Source organism: Cucurbita maxima, unplaced genomic scaffold, assembly GCF_002738345.1.
Source record: "Cucurbita maxima cultivar Rimu unplaced genomic scaffold, Cmax_1.0 Cma_Scf00036, whole genome shotgun sequence".
Lineage (NCBI taxonomy): Eukaryota > Viridiplantae > Streptophyta > Magnoliopsida > Cucurbitales > Cucurbitaceae > Cucurbita > Cucurbita maxima.
In genome coordinates this window covers 104,807-123,379 of record NW_019272052.1, presented here as the reverse complement: position 1 = coordinate 123,379, position 18,573 = coordinate 104,807, and the positions used below count along the sequence as shown (strand labels likewise).

Genomic DNA, 18,573 nt, shown 5'->3' with positions numbered 1-18,573 from the left:
ACTTGTGTAAATCTTAGCAGCCCATGATCTGGAAAAAAAAAAAGAAAAGAAAGAAAGAGACTGGCATTGGACAAGTATGCAACAGTGTTGTAGGTAAGATAACCGAACCCAAAACAAAAATTCTTCCAGTAAATTTTGCTGCAGCAAGGAGCAAGGTATACATACCGTGAATACGCAGAAATAAAAACGCACGAGGAAAGAGAGTGCGTTCACAGTATTATAACCATAAGATCCCACTTTCCCACTCAATAGATGATATACCAAATCCAACAACAAATAAAATGTCTTTCACTCGGATATTAGTCACTCGCCTTCTACCCCCTCCTGTATCTTACTTCTTCCCCCCAATGAATTCAACCAGAGGGTATTCAAATCACACCAGGATAAATACAAATAATCCCAAACCAATGGTAATAGCATATCATCTTATTTGATTCAAATCATTCGGCTGCACACTCTGGACTATGCCATTCTCATTCAGGTATTCGACAAACTCATCGATGAGGTATGGCCAAGCACCTTCGGCATCGTAATTTGATAGCGTAGGCTCCACAGTCTACAAATTGAGACAAGTAAGATAGGAATTAGTACAGTAAATGCAAGACATCACCACCAACAAAGGGGCAGTGGTGCTTCACCATTGCCGCCCCCAACTACCCCTCTGCATACTTTCATTGGTGGATGTACAACAAATGGAGTGGGCACATTTTAGGTGCTAGAATAACAGCAAGGTTCGCAACAGTTTTTTTAAATCTAGATACTCAAAACAGAGATTTGAAAAGTTTGTGAATCAAAGGATTGAGTTAGGAATTAATTTTTCAAAGTTCATAAAGTAGATCATTTAAATAAAAAAAAATAAAAAAAATTATAAAACAGGATTTCGAGGCATCTGTTTAAAATTTCATTCTTACCCTTGCAAACTCCAGAAGTTGAGACCATGTGTCCCTAGAAATAGCTTTATTATGCCGAGCCTGAATCAAGAAAGATTAAAATACAAATAGATCAAATAAATTATTAAGAATGTATAATTAGAAAACAGTACAAGCATCTTGGACTACAGAATTTGAAGCAGATCAAATTCTAAACCAAGCATCTTGGACTACGGAATTTGAAGCAGATCAAATTCTAAACCCATTTTCCCACATTACTCGGCAGAAGGTAAACAAGAAACTACGGGTTAACTTTTGCACAGGACAGATCCATCCGATTGCACATTCTATAAAAATGTTCAAGATAGATAGCTATTGGATAAAATATACCGTTCTGTCCTTTGCATCCATAAGATATACAAGCTCCTTGAGTCAAGGAAGCATTGCACCCACACATCACAGATATTTGGTTTATCAAAAAGACAGATAAAAAACATTACCTGCAAGAACTGACACCAGTGGTCGACGAGGGGCCACTGCTTTTCAGCAAATAGTAACTGCCACATTCCAATTGCAGTGTCCAATGCTAAAGATTTTTGCCCCTAAAACATGTAAACCCACTTTAGAAGTCCATGTATTAGGAAGAGATTGTGCTGTTATCTAACGCATGTGCCACTGAAGATAGAAAAACAGCTGTAAATAGATCCACCACAGAATATTCAAGCCGAGCATAAGTACCTTTTCTTTTGCCCAACCAAATGCGAAGTTGTAAATCTCACGGAACTTTTCTGGACAGACATGAAATCAATATAAACAAATCATTGAGTTAAAATCACACAGAATTTCAATTATAAGCAAGGATAATATAAGTTACAACATGATATAAGCAACTAAGAATACATACGTTCATCTTTCAACTCAGAGTTCATATATGGTATCCTTTCACGGAACCTCTCCAGAGAATCTATCCTGCCATCATGAATTGAACATTGATATTATGACAAGAATAATTTTGATCCCTTACATGATATTCCAGTCCAAAAGAATATAACAGCAAACAATTAGTTACCCTAGTGCTTGTAATCCACCTATAAACTCCTGTTTGGAAAACTCACACATTGTGTTTGCCTTCATGTGCCATGAAACAACCAACTGCAGGTAATTGCGACAGTATATTTAAAAAATAAGCCTATCAATCAGAAGATGGGAACAAAATAAACTGAGATTCTTGCAATTCAGAGGTGAAAATATCACCTAGATCCATACTAACGTAGTAGGATTAGTGGTTAATCTACGATGATTTCATGTTTAGGGTTTAATTCTTTTCAGTTTCCTTTTTGGATCCATCTCATGTATTCATTAACTTGATTCATAATAAAGATTCTAGAGTTTGATTCTCGGAGATTTCTCCTCAGTCATCTTTGGATATACCAATATGGTATCAGAGCAACTGCTTGGGCCAACAATGGTTGCTGTTGGTGGAAAACCACAAAACTCTTGTCGAGTCCAATTGCTAGGGAGAGCTTCATGAGTTGTGCTTTTTATACAATATCCCACATCTATTAAAAATTCTAATGTAGTAGGATTGGCGGTTAATCTAGGATAATTCCTTGGTTAATCATTTTTGGTTGCCTATTAGAAATTTAGTTCTCCTTTATAGTTTCCTATTTGGATTTTAGTTCTTAGAGAATCCATCTCATGTATTCATTAACTTGATTCATAATAAAGATTCTAGAGTTTGATTCTTGGAGATTTCTCCTCAGTCATTCTTAGACTACACCACACACCTTGTGTAGCAAATACAGTGTTAACGATAATGTGAAATTGAAATATTCAGCTTTTTTTAACATGGGTGAAGGAAGCACCTAAAGTGACCTTGCAGTCATTTATGTGACTGCCTCTATCAAGCTACAAAATTATAAGAGGGAGAATGAGAATATTGATATCCTATCTCAGATATCTTCTCCAAGATGAAGCTTGACAAGAGTAAGCTTGTCAGGAGAGCTGTCTATAATTTAGCCCCTACTAAAAGGAATGCACGCATGTCAAGAATCTTGATAATTCAAAAATGAGATAGATAGCATAAAGCATTAATATAATTCACACATGAATGCCTTGTGTAGCAACAATTATTTTTTAAACACATACCATCACTATATCTTGAGGATCCACCTGCAAAAATATGTATCTCACGTCAATTCAATAGGTAGAAATAAATAGAACTGCATAGTTAATAGTTAAGTAGCAACATTTATAGCCATCAACTCATTAATTACACCAAACATAGTTGGGCACATAAATCACCTACCTGAAGGTCATTACAGAGCAGTGAGATACCATCAGCCAATATCATATCAACATATGGATCTGCCAACCATTTTAATTAACAAACTTTGTTACTTTCATGCTCATACAAAATCATAAACTTTGTCAGCATGGTTTCAAGTTTACATAAAGAAAAGAAATCTAGTAATGATAAATTGAAAACAAAGCTTACCTTTATATCTGTTATAAAGCTCTTCCAAATGTCTAGAGTCAGTGAACGCTTTAATTTGGGGTTGACTGTAAAATACATCAAAAGCTCCTTCAAGATGCCAATCACTAGCCTTCAGGGCCTGATGAGCAACCTTTTCACTGCATGATCAACAAAATATAAAAATCAATGAAAATATAAGATGGACCCCAATTCATCATCCATGCTTCTTTAGCTTGATACGAAAGAAAGCTACAACATGAGTTCAGAAGCACTAAAAGCATTTTTATCAGTCTTTCTGTTCTTTATCATTGACGAAAATAATAATAATAAAATAATAAAATAATAAAGGTTATCCATTTTTATCTAACGGAACTAGTTCTGTTTTCTATAAATTTACAAAGTGTACCAGCAGCCTGTTCCCATTAGGAGAGAAAAAAATGGGGAAAAGCTTTCTAAATCTTTTGAATAAAATGTAAAGGGGCACCACTAAAATGATTAGCCATGAAAACCCATAGAAAAGTGAAACAAAACATACAAGTCAACCATCTTCATCGTTTTCTCTAGACGTAGAAAGAAAAATTACATGAAGAAAAAAACAAAACATTTCCCACGGTTGTTAATCAATTTGTTGAGTGATCAGACATATGATCGTGAGGCTTTACATGTGATAAATCTTTTTGTAGTCTCCCTCTGACCCCTTTCTTCTTGACTCTGGTATTCTTAAATTTTTCATAAAATGCTTGAATACATTCTGGTTCTCATTTTTAACAGTTGCATCTTTTTGTTTCAAATCAACTGAAGATCAGCTTTCAAAGAAAAAGGAAGACTGTTTGTATTAACACAAAAATGCTTATTATATAGGAGATATAGAAGGGGACAATTTAAAAAACAAACAGAAAAATCTATGTCGTGTATACTATCTTAATGGGTACAGTACAACTATTAGATTTTTCCCCCTAATGACCGGATATCAAAGACTCCACTCCTCACATTATGTTCACAGCCCAACTCCACCAATAATACTCACGGAGGCTTCACCGACCCTAGTGCTAGATCAGAAAATAGGTGTCTTGACTTATTAAGCTTTCTATCTCGTTTCCAATACCTTCATAACTATCTTTATTAACTATGAAAGCCAATCCCTCCCGTTAATAATGTTTAAAGCATTTGATCAGAGGGGTGTCAACTAAGCCTTGCAATGTTTGGTGGTCAAAACATGAGAGATAATTCAAATACCATGAAACTTAAAGTGAATTTTGATTCTTCGGCAGAAGATGAAAATAAATAATTTAGGCAAGAAACCACGTCTACTTCTACAGTTTATATATTATACTTAAGTCCATGCCAGTCCGTGTTATGAGATATGACTGATTTCTTAGATTATCCTCTTCACGTACATAAGGTTAGTCTTCCCTTAGACAAAGTGAAGCAACCGCACACAAACAGGATCTTGATTCCATAAATTTTAGTAATCAGCTTAAAATTAGTTAAAATAGCTCATTAACGTACCTTGTACCAGTTATAGCCATAAACTGGTGGACTTTATCTCGGTGTCCTCTGCTTAATTTATGCTGTTGAGAACAAATACAATAAAAGTTAAATTATAGGATGATGTTTACATGTATTGGGTCTATTGGTGTACACATAAAAGTCCACACAGACGACTGAGCATGTCAACAAAAAAAGTTGATCATGTAGCATCCACTTAAATAGTATAGAAGATGGTGACTCCATAAACCAAACCACAATCGTAACCAGTAAAATCAGTAACCAGAAGATAAAATCTCAATCTGAAATTCATGCAACCAAGGAATCAATACTTGAACAGAATTCCTGGTGCAGTGAGTATCACACAAAGATAGAGTGCAGAGCGTTCTGGTTAGCAAATAAGATGGAAAAAACAATGTAGTTAACGTAGATCCTAGCCTCAGGACCAATAACTGGAAAATAATTAAACAACAATAACCTTGCACGATGTGAAGGGGTGAGGGGAGGGATATAATAATTGAATTAACAATAACCGAAGAGAACAAAACACTAACCATTTCGGAGGTCGTGGATAAAAGCCTAGCACGGAGAAATGGGAATCGGAGGGTAGCCTGAAGGCCGAGGATGGTTTCTCCGACTATGGAGGACGATGAGAGAGAATTCTAGGGTTGTTCCTGGAAGCTCGATCTCTCTCTCTCTCTCTCTCTCTCTCTCTCTCTCTCTCTCTGCAAGAAGACAGTGCAGTGATTTCGGTTCTTTTTTGTATTATTCTTTTTTAAATTAAGAGAATTTTTCATACATCACAGTAGCGCTACAAATTTTTCCTCCCGGTTTCATCATTATTTTTTATTAATTACTTTACATTATTTATTTTGCAAATTTTTTAATTTCTTATTTTCATAATTAATTATTTGTTTTCCTATAATGATAATAATATTAAAATGCTCATTAGGGTTAAATCCGGCAACTTGTCTTAATAAAGGGGCCCATTTGAAATTTCCGTAGGTTAATTTTCAAAGAATGGAGGGGCGGGGGCAATTTTGTTATACTTGCTGGATTAGGGTTTTAGTTTTCTTTTAGGCCCCTTCGCCCAAGTGCTATTTAAACGCCCCGAAGGATCCCCTGTCCGCCATACTTTTTGGATTAGGGTTCCTCTTTGTCGAGTTGCGTTTTTCTTTTAATTTTTTGATTCAGTTCTTCTCTCTTTCAGTCCATTTGTTCCATCTAGTTGTGGCAGTGACGACGAATTCATATACCATCAAACTATGAAAGCGGTGTCCTGTTTCTGGGGCGAGCTTGTTGATGTCAACATGAATGTTTCTGAGCCTCTTTTCAAACTTGAGGCTTTCAATTTCCGATCTTATCTTATCGTACCTTATAGAATGCGAAATTGAAATTCCGAAAGGCAACAAATTAGAGTCTCTGATTCGCTCTTTTCTGTAGCGTCGTCAGTGCTGTACGTTGCCGATAAGGATTTGGGGCCGAGATTCTGGCACTTGTCTTATCTTCCTAAGGCTTGTGCATTTAGGTGCTCCTACATTTTGACTATCCATTATTCTTTTCTTTTAAATTTTTTACATTTTGTCATTCCCGGAAGGAAAGCCTTTTAGGTATAATAGTCTTTTCTTTCAATTTTTCTGAACGGATGGCTGTTCTTCATTTTCTTTTTTGAACCATCGAATGCGTAGAATGGAACCCTAATCAGAATCATTGAGTACGGAGAATGAAATCGAAAGATTTGCTATAGAACAAAGAGTTAGATCAATGGAGAATATCTTCTTAGTATGAACAATATGCATGAACCAATGAATTAATGGAGTATAACATTTACAAAAAACGAAATGAATAACATCTTTAAGTAACCGCCCTACCCGGGTGAAATCGCCAATTGACCGTCGTGAGCTAGCTCACGTCAAGAACAATTGGTCACTTGTCGCCTATCAAAGCTAGTCTCGACTGGTCGGAATTATTCCATAATTAAAATTTTATGGTATTTTTTTACCAGTACAATGCGGTAAAATAAACAACTTTTTAATCATTCTCCTAATAAATTATTACTAGATAAAAAATGAATAGTTTAAAATTTCACCCAAAAGTAATCGATTGATTAAACAAACTTACGAAAATAATTAAACATTAGTCAGTGTTTACAGAACGACGTGGAGTCCCTTTCATTTGAAATTAGATATGAGCGTAGGCCTTAAAAATCCAGTCCTGAATACTCAAGTATCACAGTTGGGTGTCACCAGTTCCAGTAAATGAACTCGAGGGAGGTTTTGTTCTAATGCAAAACAACCTAATACCAAGAAGTAATGTGAATTGTCTGAAGACAACCAACTGTAAACGAATGGTGAACGCCATTCAAATGCAATAAACACTAAGTCAGAGAACAGAGGTTCCACGCAGCCAAAGACTTCATCACTATAGTAAGCCATGGTCATGACCTTTCTATTACAAGATCGACACCCACAAGTTTGCTTCCTGTAAGGTCAGAAAAAGTTTAGATGAAAGAAAAGAGGATAGAATGACGAGGGAAAGTTTACCAAGTAACATCATATGAATCAATTTACAGGTGAAAATAAGGTGAAGAAAATTCAAAGAGGAAGCTTGTCCAATGGCTTTAGAGTCGCAACACGGCTAAAACCAGGTTTCATGTACTTCTCATACGTGACTTTCAGCTGTCCCAAATGAGCAGATTGGTGAAATTTCAAGATCTTCTCAGCACATTCTCTATAAAACAATAAAAAGATTTAGTATATGCATGCGAAGGTGTTATATTACGAGCTGCTATATGTGTTAGGAGCTACCTTATTTGGGACGCTTCGTAGCGTGTATGTTTGTTTAGTAGTGCGGTCCAGCATGGACTTATTTGCAACGTACACCGTGCAACATATAGGGCCGATGCACATAGCAACGACGGCTTGAAACTAAGAGCTTCGTATTCAACCAAGGCCAGCTCAATCAAGTAAAATGATAAGTGTTCAAGCTGCAGCAGAATTCAAAGCAGCACACAACTATTAGAATTTCTTCAAGTAAACTATATCACGATAGTCTCTAGAGGCTTCCAAACCTGAGTATTAGACTGAGCAGCCTTGAGAAATCTTAACATAAAAACATATGGAGTAGGCATGTTCAAGCGAAACTTCAACTTCTTAAGAATGAGTGCTTCCTGGAGGGAGATCAAAACATACAAAAAGGAGTTTCAAACTTGCCATACTTAAGGAAACAGAAACTTTCAAACTTCCTCTTACCCGGCTGGTGATTTAGTGAAAATGAATGATTTATGAGTGATCTAAAAAAAAAAAATTTCATACCAAAATGAAAATTTTGGACATGAGAAAAGTAATTTTAACCATTTCAAAATCACTCTCAAACATGTACTAAGAAATACAAATACAGTATTTGTAGTAAAATACTAATACTCTCTATGACAATAACTCCTCCACTCCTGCCAAATTCAAAACAACGTGCAGTTGCACAAGGATAACTGATCAAACCGGTTGAACCAAGGCAGTTTAGTCTGTTCGGTTAATTGGTATCCATTAATTCAAGTGATATAATTTTAGCTGGATTTTAGTCAGTTTAATCAGATATCAGAGGATCTCATAGCAAGGCATAATACGTCACAAAAAAATTACAAAAGCAAACACTTTTCCTGATTGAGCGACCATGGTTACAGTTGAAAATGATTGAAGGATAATCAACCAGCCACTTAAAAAGTCGAATATACTTTGAAGAAAGACAGTTCAAACTGTAGAGAATAAATATCCAACCATACCATTTGTAGCACTTGCTCCCTTGAGTAGGACTCAGCTGAAATGCTAATTAGATCTTTAACCTGTTGCCAACGGACACCACAATGTCTGATCAGCCTAACTTTCATCGATCAAGCATAATGTCAAAATAGATAAAATTAAAATATTATAATATTTACCCTAGGATGCCAAAAATCTTCATATTTCGATGCCAATAACAATGCAGTAAGACCAACCAACTGCATTTCATTCTTCTTGATTATGACTTGGGAGAGATACCGATCAAACAAAGTAACAGTGAGAAATAGTGTTTCAGGCATCAAGTCAAATTTGAAGTGTACCTACGACCAAAAAACATAGATATAGCTCATAGCACAACATGTGTGTGTATGTGTGTGTGTGTGTGTGTGTGTGTGTGTGTGTGTGAGAGAGAGAGAGAGAGAGAGAGAGAGAGAGAGAGAGCCGCATAGGTAACGAAGGCAGAAAAATAAAGAAAAGCGGCAAAACTTGAAAATAAATAGGTACTTCAATCAACCAGTTGATCAAAACGCCTCGCATATGGGGGTTAATTTCTTTTTGTACTGATAAGTAATTTGAAAGAGATGAGCTTTGTGCCTGAAATCAGAAACAAATTGAGTTTGTTTAATACAAAATTGGCAGTTCTAAGTCGAAGATATATCACAGAAATAGGCGTCAAGAAGTTAATAAACATAAATAAATAAACTTCGCAAAATAAATCATTGAACAAGCAGTTGACAAATTCAGATTGAAAACCACAGAAAGCCTACTCTAGGACACTTTAATATGGCCATGAAAAGCACAAAACAAAATAAAAGGATAATGGATGTTAAAAACTGTCAACTCTTTTTAGAAAGAATAACAAACATCACCTCTGTAACCCAATAATAACGATATATCTCCTCAACGTATTCAGCAACCTCCATTTGGTTGTGGTCATTGTCAATACTCGGTAGGTTAGCCATCTCCGTAGCTACAGCACATTTATCCAGCAACTGCAAAATTGTGGCAACGATATAAGCTCAAAAGAAGCCGTAAGTTTGGTGGTATGCTATCAATGCTAATATCACCTTTGCTCCAGCGACCAACAAGGATGTATACGATCTCCTACGACCAACTTTTTTCCTGACAATCAAATCCGTGCTTGTACTTGGATTACAAGTAGGTTCAGATGCATCACTCCCTTGAATGGACATATTAGTTATATCCTCACAAAGAGATGCTGAGGGTTCCACAATCTTGGATGATGATGCAGTACTAGAAATTGATTTGATTGCAACTGATGCATATTTGGCTTTTGATGCCTCTTGAGTACCATAAGCCTTCTTCATGATCCTTGCAATGGGCTGAAAGGTGAAATTGTAAAAAAGCTTAATATACCCTCTAAAAATGTGATGCAATGGAACAAGAACACATACTATTAACATCAATGAAATTGGTGAAGGGAAAAAAGGTTCTTGTGCAGCAGTGAACAGAATTAAGTATCTATAGACACGTTCCATAGAAACATATTGCTGCAAATGAGAAGCAAGTACCTTGCTAGACTTTTTGGACAGTGTATTTGTGTCCACCTTGGCTTGACCCCTGAAATTCCTTTACCACAGTCAGAAGTTCCAAATAGATTTTCCTACTTGCTTAACGTTGCATCAGCAAAAGCAAAGATGGCTAAAAGACATTCTTTAAAACAAAAAGAATTTGCTTGTTAGCATTGTGATGAGAAGATGTTTCATCAAACCAATGAAAAAGGAAACTACTACAACGCATTTAAACAAACTGTTTTGAATCATTGAGTTTTACAAGTGCTAACATTATGATGAAGCCATCGCTCACTCGGTTATTCCATAGCCGACTTCTGATATTTTTTGCCGGGGCTACTGCATTCTTGCCAGATTTAGCTAAAAATGGAGAAGAAAGGGTTTAGTCCTATCTTGATCTAGTCTGTCATCTGAAGCAAAAAAAAAAAAAAGAAAAAAAAAAGTTACAAAAATCTAAATTCATACTCAAACATGCTTGAGATCTATTGGTCTTTTGAGGCTTCTCAGTAACTTCCTGAAAGTAGAAAATACATACATATTAGAAATACACGCCATTAAAAATAACAGGTAAATTGATTCCATTCTACATAAAATAAATTTTTGGGTCATATCATCATATGCCAAAGAAATGTAAAATATATCATAATCTAGTGATCCAAAACCTTTGGGTTCGAAGCATTTGCTTGGTTCATCCTCCTTAGCACTGGTAAAGATATCCTTCAAAACAAGAGACAAACAACCAATATGATTCAGTTGTACGTCATCTTGATTACAAAGAAGAGGGGAAAAAGCATTTTTTAAGCATCGAACCTTGTTTGCGAAAAAGAGATCTTTTTAATTCTCCTGAGAAATAAACAAGAGTTCAACATAAAATTTATTAAAAAGTCTAAATCTACAAATATGCACACGAAAAGGCATGTCATAAATGACTATTGGAAGAACAAAATTATAAACCGTGTAACTTTAAACATTTTTATCATTTTTAGAGTGGAAAATAATATTTAAAAACCTGGTATTTACAGTATTGGCACAGCAGGGACCGTCTGTTTTGTTTCTTTCATAGACGGAACAACCATTTGAATCATTAACACGCCCTAAAGAGTAAAGCAGGTCAATACTACATGATAGATTATAGAAACTACAGAACTTTTTTTTTTTTTATATAGAGAAACCTTTTTCTGAAGCATGCAATTCACCCACAGCTTCTCCTGTATTCTTCGTTTTTCCCTGTTCAAGAACAACAAAAGCAAACTGAACAAATTTTGTTGGTGATATAAAAAGGGCGTCGTACTTTAAAGACTTGTAATGAGAGAAAGACACATTATTTTCACAACTAAATCTAGCAAAAGTTTACATACCAATGGTTTCCTAAATGAGACATTGACGCCAGCAGTGCTAGCTCTAGTCCCAGTTGAAATCCTACAGAAACAAGTGACAAAGACCATTTGCGTCGGCTTAATTTCTAAGAAGGGAAAGACTTAAAAAGTAGAGGCCAAGGAGAAAACTTGTATATTGCACCTTACAACAGCGTGTAATTTCCTAAATCCTAGAAGTCAAATTGTATACCAAAAAAAGGATCGGAAAAGTTTTTCTTTTCTAACAAACAAATTTCTACTGCCTCTCATCACAGACAGAGAGAGCGTGAAAGAGAGGTGATGCACATGACTCACTTATGCTTGGAGCCATCTTGAATTGTTTTCCTAGAAGAGTTGGCTCGGACGTTACTCACATCTGCCAACGCTCTTCTTCTCGTGATTTTGGCCCCTGAAGAAACAGTGTAGAATTTCAATTGAAATAAACTCACAACATTATCTAAATTTTCTATTTTAAAACACCATCTCTATTTCTTACCAGAAACTTCAATTTTCTCTGTATTCTTCTCTGAGCGCTGCAGGTCTCCCTTAAATTAGAAGAACCTCAAATGAAAAGGTTAATATGTGACCAATTTTCCAAGGAGACTTTATGTTGTCTTCCTACGGTTAGAATTTTGGCCCACAAGCTTTGAGAAGAAGGTTGAATTACCTTTGGTTGATTCACACAATCTGTTGAAGGCTCCTTTTTCATTGTTACAGGCTTCCTACAACACAGAAAATATCGAACAATTAACTAGTCAGGGGTTTCTTTTCCAATAAAAGGAATGCTTATATTTACAATACGTACAGCCTAAAATGTGGCTTAACCAAAATTTTTCCAAGCATTTCAATACCATCAATGGGAACAGAAGAGAAGTAAAGTAGAAATACAACGTGTGGAGAGAAAAATATTAAAGGAACATTAGTAACACTTACTTGCAACTGGAATCAGCTTTAATCTTATCTTTCTCCGTATAAACCTTAAAACCTCCCATTGCTGCTTGTACCGAGGGGGGTGAAGAAGTCAGTTATTAATCATCTACTACATAGCGTTGGAGAAGATTTGAAATGCTAAACTATAGATTAAGTTTATCTTACCACTCCTGCGGGTGCGATTATCCTCAGTGGGTAGACCCGCATCCAGGCAGACTTTAGCCTAATTTCGAGAAACAGTATCGTTTAAGTGTAATCAAGGAGAGGAGTATGATCTATTCAAGAAATAAAAGACCTAGTGGCATTTGATATACCTTGGTAGCCACCATTTCTGACCGATCTTAATTTCCAAATTCTGATCCTTGATCAAGAAGAAGATTTAGTTCCCTGCTCAAAATCAGTCCACAGACTCAAATTCACGAACCCCAGGGGAAAATGCAGCATAAAAAAAATAAAGTAAAATATGGTCGGGATCCAAGCAAATACTTGCAACCTTGGCCAAGCTTCATTTCCTCATAAACCCTAATTCTTCTTCAGTAACATACAACAAAGTAAGGACAGAATCTAGACTTAAAGCAAAGGGGAACTACATTCAATAGATAGAAGATGAGTTTGAGAGAACCTTAATAGACGAGAAACACTTCGACGTTCATCTAAACAATATCCGCGGTTGTCTGTTCAAAGCATTGTGTTCTTCAAATATAACACGAAGAGACAGACGGCACCCTCTTTTGCTGGCAGCGGGAGCGGGTAAACACCAAAGTAAAGGTTTTCAAATTTAAAGTAAGTTTACGGTTCTGCCCCTGACAAAACCCAGAAATAAATTGTTTAAAAAAAGTGGCCCATGCAGGTTTCGAACCTGCGACCTTCGCGTTATTAGCACGACGCTCTAACCAACTGAGCTAATAGGCCATGATTTGAGACGTATTTGTGTCTTAAATATATAAAATAATATGTACGTAAACAGCAGCAGTTTTGTTTATTACAAACGCTATTATATAAGAATTATTAGGGAATGATCAACTTTTGCTGTGAGCCACAGCCCAAGCATTATGCCAAAATACTTCCTCACTAAGCTCCCCATAATTCTTAGAAAAACTTTATAAAAGACAAAACAGCATATTATGTCCTAAGCATCAAAATCTATGGGTTCTTCATTTAATAATCATTTATTTTTTTAAAAAAATAAAATCTCCTCTTTTTTCTTTATAAAATATTATATTCACATGGAGAAATTCTTGTTTTCTATGATTGGAATGGATGCCTCTCAACTCTCATTGTTAGCCAGCCAGTGAATTTTAAAAGGAACCAAAGACCTTGCCCATTCTTTTTCCTTTTTTCTTCCTCACCCTCCACTATTAATTCATCTTCTCCTCCACCCCACCATCCGCAGTAAAAAAAATTCCAACAAAATGTTCAAATTCTCTCTTCTTTTTGTTTCCCTCTGTCTCCCTGCTCTTGTCTCCGGCGGGCGGGAGTCATGCACGTGTGACTCCGATGCCGCCACCGCCGCCGCCGCCGAGCACAACGCCGCACAGGAAGCGATCAAGTACAAGCTGGGGTCGATTGCTTCGGTGTTGGCGGCCGGAGCTGCAGGGGTGAGCCTTCCTTTGGTGGGCAAGAGGATTCCGTCTCTGAGGCCTGAAAAGGACATATTTTTCATGATCAAGGCCTTTGCTGCAGGGGTCATTTTAGGCACTGGGTTCGTCCACATACTCCCCGACGCCTTCCAAGATTTAACCTCCCCCTGCATTGGACAAAATCCTTGGGCCAACTTCCCTGTCGCGGGGTTCATTGCAATGGCCTCCTCCATCGGCACCTTGATGGTCGACACATTTGCAACCACCTTTTACCACAGACGCCACTTCAGTAAACCCAAGCAGGTACTTGCAGACCAGGAAACAGCCGAGGAGCATGCCGGTCACGTGCATGTTCACACCCACGCCACACATGGCCACGCTCACGGCTCCACCGCCGCCGCCGTACCCACGGAAGATTTGAGTCTCACAGAGTTAATCCGGTACCGGATTATATCTCAGGTATGTATAAATACAGGGGCGGCGTGTATTTAAAATATATACATATATTCAATCTGTTGAGCTTTGGACGGATTCTCAGGTGTTGGAATTGGGAATTGTGATTCATTCAGTAATAATTGGTATATCTCTTGGTACCTCCCAGAGCCCTGCTACCATTAAGCCGCTGCTGGTAGCTCTGTCTTTCCACCAGTTTTTTGAGGGCATGGGCCTCGGTGGCTGCATATCCCAGGTAAATTCGAACTGCATCTCATTGGAACCAATTTATGACTTTTTATGACTTTTAATGGTCCCAATGGTCGAGGCCACACTAGCCTATATTATTCTTTTTTAGCTTTCTCTAGCAGTTTAAAACAACACAGCAACTTCTAAAAAGGGTTTTCTACCCCCTTATAAAAAGTGTTTAGTTCTCTTTCCAACCGATGTGTCATCATACAATCCATCTCTTTCGAAACGATGAGACTCATTCTTTTCTCCACTCAATGTGTGAGCCCTATAAGGGGCCAGCGTCCTTATTGGTACACCACCACGTGTCCACGCCTCGAAGCCCAGCGCCCTCGCTGATAATTGTTCCTTTCTCTAAACCATATAAGACCCCACCATATCTACTCCTGGCCAGTATCCTTGTTGACACACCGCCTCATGTCTACCCTTCAATCTCCTCGTTGGCACATCACCCACTATTGGCTTTGATACCATTTGTAACAGTTGAGGCCACAGCTATCTTGTCCTCCTTGAGCTCTCCGTTTTGGACTTACCTTCGAGGTTTTTAAAACCGGGTAGGAAGAGGTTTCCGCACCTTTATATAGAACGTTTGGTTCTCCTCCAAAACCGACCTAGGATCTTACATGACTATTCACTTCGGCGCAGGCACAATTTAGGTGGCGATCAGCGGCAGCAATGGCGACATTTTTCTCAGTGACAGCGCCGGTGGGAATTGCAGTGGGAATCGGAATCACGGGAGTTTACAGAGACGATAGCCGGAGCGGTCTGATCGTGGAGGGAAGCATGAACTCGGCATCGGCAGGGATATTGATATACATGGCGCTCGTGGACCTTCTTGCTGCAGATTTCATGAACCCGAGGCTGCAAAACAATTTGGGGCTTCAGTTAGGAGCTAATATCTCTTTGCTTCTCGGGGCTGCTTGCATGTCTGTATTGGCCAAATGGGCTTGATCCAAATTTCTCAACATTTTTTTCCCTATCAAAAACCACATGTGGGGCATTAACCATCAACAAGAGCGGGAAAAATTATGTTTTTGAGTGATTTTTAATATGACAAAAGTGATTGATCACTTTAAAATTACGCTCATTCATATTCTTAAAGACACATGCTTGGCGTCATGATCCGAGAAAGTCATCGAAGGCGATAATTAGATTAAATGGAGGAGAGTGTCACAACCTCACTAAGAGAGAGTAGATTGTGACCCCCACATGTCAAGAGAGGCAAAGGACGTTCATTCAGCCAAGATTGAGAAGTGTCATGACTCGATCAAGAAGGACAGTGCATCATCCAACACATCAAGAGTGTGCATTGAAACTAAGTTGAGACATATGCAAGGTTCAAGAGAACAAGGGGATAGGAGTGTCGAAGACAAGCTCGAAGAGGGTCGGGTAGGTCCCAGGCCATAACTTCAGAAGTCGAGATTTCGATATGAGTTTTGGCATGTGGCATAGCTTGAATCCTCATTAAGACTTATCATGAGTGTGTCAAGATCACAACGCCCTGTAGTTGAAAAACGATTGTGATATTAATAGCTTTTGGATCTGCCCATCTACAAAACTATTCTATCGGTATAACCGATGAAATATTAATGCCCTTATAAGTAGGTGGAAAGACATAACATGGTAAATGCATAAACCCATCCTAAGCTTAGTGATACCAAAATGGGTCTAACCTTCACTTATGGGGCTAGTGGTCTAAATAAGCATATGCATGAACCTAGACATGATATGAAATTATAGGTACTACGTATGTCCAAAAAAAAAACTATAATTAGAACAAAACATATTAAAAGAACGACGTTGTTTTGTGAAAATAATCTTTACTCTCAGAAACAGTTAATATGTCGAAGTTCCAAATTGTAGTGAGAGTCTTGGACACGAGGTATTATAGAATCCACATCCAACGACATTATGAAACAATCGTCTTTTTTGTTCATTATACATTTTGCATTACGCTGCAGAACTTGAGAGACAGAGAGAGAGAGAGAGTAGAAGGAAAGGGTGGAGTAGAGATGAAGCAAGAAACACACACAGAGACACACACAGCGAGGTACCCTTTTGCTCCATTGGTGAAGCAAGCATATATGCCAAATTTCAAGAAGCAAATATATTTGTGAGACACACAAACTTAGGTATAAACTTATAAGAAAAAAAGAACACAAAACTTCCATCTCTAATCTAACTTGTTCACTTGTACACATAACTAAGCAAAGTGCCTGTTCCTCGCAACTAAAAAACACCCCAAAGAATCCCTCTTTTTCTGCCACTTGTACGCCTTTTATGCACTCCCCTCTCGCTTTATTTACTTCCACCCCCTATTATTTCTCATGCACAGCCCCTTGCTTTGCTTTGCTTTGCTTTCCTCTCTTCTTTTCTTCTGTTGGTTAAGGATGGATTTCACCGGACTCCGCCGCCGCCTCCTCCTCCTCCTCCTCCTCCTCCTCTTCGTATCCACTTCTACCACTCATTTCTTCACTCCCTGTGGTAAGCTCTTCTTCCCTCTCCTCCTTGCTTCCTCACCTACACTTCTTTTGCCATCCATTTTACAAGTCCCCATCGTGCGCACGGCCTACACATCCACCAAGTATAATATGATTAAAGTTAGGAGTAGCCATGCAATTGCACTTTACCTGGGTGCCCCTGGCCCTCACTTTTTGCTTAGCACAGAAGTAAACCCCTCTTTTTTTTCTTTTTCTTTTTTTTTTTTTCATTTTAGCTATTTATTCAACAATTTAGAAAATCCATTTATGAAATAAATAGATAAATATTTTTATGCGAATGTGTTCAAACAAAAATTAACCCAATAAACTCTTCTGTGGTAGATGCTAGAAGTGTGCACAGAAGGTCCAAGAAACTCCAGCTGGCGAAATACTTGGATGTAATTGGGCAAAAGGTGAGCCACGTGGATGGTGGGACCAATTCCCAACCTTACGTGAGCTCCCCGTTTACTCTCCCGCCATTCGATTCGTTGCCGGACAACGCGCCCCCTTACTGCTCTTATCCCCCAGCTTCTCCTCTGCCTCCCTCCTCGCCCTTCACCTACATTTCATCGCCGCCGCCGCCGCCCTTCTATTATCTTCCCCCACTGCTCCCACCTCCCACCCCAACCTACGGCTCTCCCCCCAGCTTCACCCCGCCTTACTATTACGAGCCCAGCCCTCCAAGCTACGTTCCCAGCCCACCCTCTCCCACGGTGTTCGTGCCGAGCCCACCCGTGTTCCAGCCACCCGTCATTTACCCTCCCCCGAGCGTGCCGCCCCCTCCCCACTCCGCACCCAATATAGCCCTTTGGTGCGTGGCCAAGCCCTCCGTGCCTGACCCAATCATTCAAGAGGCCATGAACTATGCCTGCGGGACGGTGGCGGATTGCGATACCATTCTCCCCAACGGACCCTGCTTTCTGCCCAACACACTCATCGCCCACGCTTCCTACGCCTTCAATAGCTATTGGCAGAGAACCAAGGTCGGCGGCGGCACCTGTGAGTTCGGCGGTACCGCCATGCTTGTCACCGTGGATCCCAGTAAGTTTCTAATCTCCTCATTTTTTATATATTATTAATTATAATATAGATTGTGGAATTTCTTTTAATTAATATATTGAATATGCCTGTTTTCTTGTGGGACACGGCAGGTTATGATGGGTGCCATTTCGTTTACACGTAGACATGACTATGAAATGGAATTGTTTTATCCACTTTTGAAGACACGTGAGACATGTACAGAGTAGAAGTCTAGAACATAATATCACTCTCCATTTTTTCCCCCACTTTTTTTTTATAAAAAATAATTTGGTTGGAATAAATTTATGCATAGATATATGTTTCATAGTTTTTTTTTTTTTTTTTTTTTTTTTTTTTTTTTTTTTTTTTTTTTTTTTTTTTTTTTT

At 38.2% G+C, this 18,573-nt stretch overlaps 4 protein-coding genes and 2 non-coding genes across 13 annotated transcripts; 3 read left to right on the top strand and 3 right to left on the bottom strand.

Annotated features, from left to right (window-relative positions):
* Positions 1 to 94: 94 nt before the first annotated feature.
* LOC111468394 (DCN1-like protein 2) lies at positions 95 to 5,589 on the bottom strand. The gene is made up of 11 exons (XM_023113599.1): positions 5,388 to 5,589; positions 4,855 to 4,916; positions 3,367 to 3,503; positions 3,178 to 3,236; positions 3,018 to 3,041; positions 1,939 to 2,021; positions 1,774 to 1,838; positions 1,608 to 1,657; positions 1,370 to 1,471; positions 912 to 971; positions 95 to 556 (listed from the first exon to the last, which is right to left on the bottom strand). Exons 1-11 carry the CDS (start codon positions 5,388 to 5,390, stop codon positions 422 to 424), a joined length of 780 nt encoding a protein of 259 aa, XP_022969367.1. The 5' UTR covers positions 5,391 to 5,589; the 3' UTR covers positions 95 to 421.
* Positions 5,590 to 6,064: 475 nt separating this feature from the next.
* Positions 6,065 to 6,161, top strand: LOC111468505. The gene has a single exon (XR_002714760.1). It is a non-coding gene; the product is annotated as a small nucleolar RNA snoR116 (small nucleolar RNA).
* An 874-nt stretch (positions 6,162 to 7,035) lies between these two features.
* Positions 7,036 to 13,153, bottom strand: LOC111468451 (putative cyclin-B3-1). Of its 7 annotated transcripts, none has more exons than XM_023113690.1 (24): positions 13,048 to 13,152; positions 12,741 to 12,787; positions 12,592 to 12,649; positions 12,430 to 12,490; positions 12,164 to 12,218; positions 11,993 to 12,041; positions 11,812 to 11,905; positions 11,500 to 11,560; positions 11,314 to 11,368; positions 11,151 to 11,235; positions 10,952 to 10,984; positions 10,804 to 10,858; positions 10,607 to 10,655; positions 10,414 to 10,501; positions 10,142 to 10,199; positions 9,677 to 9,952; positions 9,479 to 9,601; positions 9,114 to 9,203; positions 8,768 to 8,929; positions 8,612 to 8,671; positions 7,904 to 8,002; positions 7,641 to 7,819; positions 7,404 to 7,563; positions 7,036 to 7,314 (listed from the first exon to the last, which is right to left on the bottom strand). In XM_023113690.1, exons 2-23 carry the CDS (start codon positions 12,753 to 12,755, stop codon positions 7,428 to 7,430), a joined length of 1,941 nt encoding a protein of 646 aa, XP_022969458.1. In that variant the 5' UTR covers positions 12,756 to 12,787; positions 13,048 to 13,152; the 3' UTR covers positions 7,036 to 7,314; positions 7,404 to 7,427. The 7 variants fall into 7 exon arrangements, with proteins under 7 accessions (XP_022969458.1, XP_022969456.1, XP_022969460.1 ...); XM_023113688.1 differs by adding an exon at positions 12,913 to 12,957 and having other exon boundaries at positions 7,036 to 7,563; positions 12,741 to 12,813; positions 13,049 to 13,152; XM_023113692.1 differs by having other exon boundaries at positions 7,036 to 7,563; positions 11,993 to 12,029; positions 13,048 to 13,153.
* A 111-nt stretch (positions 13,154 to 13,264) lies between these two features.
* On the bottom strand, positions 13,265 to 13,338 carry TRNAI-AAU. Its single transcript has one exon. It is a non-coding gene; the product is annotated as a tRNA-Ile (tRNA).
* Positions 13,339 to 13,683: 345 nt separating this feature from the next.
* On the top strand, positions 13,684 to 15,765 carry LOC111468452 (zinc transporter 1-like). 2 transcript variants are annotated; one of them, XM_023113694.1, is made up of 3 exons: positions 13,684 to 14,465; positions 14,608 to 14,694; positions 15,333 to 15,765. In XM_023113694.1, exons 1-3 carry the CDS (start codon positions 13,839 to 13,841, stop codon positions 15,636 to 15,638), a joined length of 1,020 nt encoding a protein of 339 aa, XP_022969462.1. In that variant the 5' UTR covers positions 13,684 to 13,838; the 3' UTR covers positions 15,639 to 15,765. The 2 variants fall into 2 exon arrangements, with proteins under 2 accessions (XP_022969462.1, XP_022969461.1); XM_023113693.1 differs by having other exon boundaries at positions 14,545 to 14,694.
* Positions 15,766 to 16,624: 859 nt separating this feature from the next.
* LOC111468409 (36.4 kDa proline-rich protein-like) lies at positions 16,625 to 18,517 on the top strand. Its single transcript, XM_023113619.1, has 3 exons — positions 16,625 to 17,171; positions 17,510 to 18,208; positions 18,319 to 18,517. Exons 1-3 carry the CDS (start codon positions 17,015 to 17,017, stop codon positions 18,348 to 18,350), a joined length of 888 nt encoding a protein of 295 aa, XP_022969387.1. The 5' UTR covers positions 16,625 to 17,014; the 3' UTR covers positions 18,351 to 18,517.
* Positions 18,518 to 18,573: the final 56 nt, after the last annotated feature.

Excerpts from the sequence above, each read along its gene's own strand:
- LOC111468394 (XM_023113599.1), bottom strand. Across the intron at positions 3,504-4,854 it reads ATGGCTATAACTGGTACAAG|TGAAAAGGTTGCTCATCAGG; the intron begins GTACGTTAATGA and ends TTGATCATGCAG. Across the intron at positions 3,042-3,177 it reads TGCTCTGTAATGACCTTCAG|GTGGATCCTCAAGATATAGT; the intron begins GTAGGTGATTTA and ends ATATTTTTGCAG.
- LOC111468451 (XM_023113686.1), bottom strand. Across the intron at positions 12,219-12,429 it reads AAAGCTGATTCCAGTTGCAA|GAAGCCTGTAACAATGAAAA; the intron begins GTAAGTGTTACT and ends TCTGTGTTGTAG. Across the intron at positions 12,042-12,163 it reads ATTGTGTGAATCAACCAAAG|GGAGACCTGCAGCGCTCAGA; the intron begins GTAATTCAACCT and ends TTCTAATTTAAG.
- LOC111468452 (XM_023113693.1), top strand. The coding sequence starts at position 13,839 with ATGTTCAAATTCTCTCTTCTTTTTGTTTCCCTCTGTCTCCCTGCTCTT. Across the intron at positions 14,466-14,544 it reads GGTACCGGATTATATCTCAG|GTGTTGGAATTGGGAATTGT; the intron begins GTATGTATAAAT and ends ACGGATTCTCAG. Across the intron at positions 14,695-15,332 it reads TCGGTGGCTGCATATCCCAG|GCACAATTTAGGTGGCGATC; the intron begins GTAAATTCGAAC and ends ACTTCGGCGCAG.
- LOC111468409 (XM_023113619.1), top strand. The coding sequence starts at position 17,015 with ATGCACAGCCCCTTGCTTTGCTTTGCTTTGCTTTCCTCTCTTCTTTTC. Across the intron at positions 17,172-17,509 it reads TCATTTCTTCACTCCCTGTG|ATGCTAGAAGTGTGCACAGA; the intron begins GTAAGCTCTTCT and ends CTTCTGTGGTAG. Across the intron at positions 18,209-18,318 it reads GCTTGTCACCGTGGATCCCA|GTTATGATGGGTGCCATTTC; the intron begins GTAAGTTTCTAA and ends GGGACACGGCAG.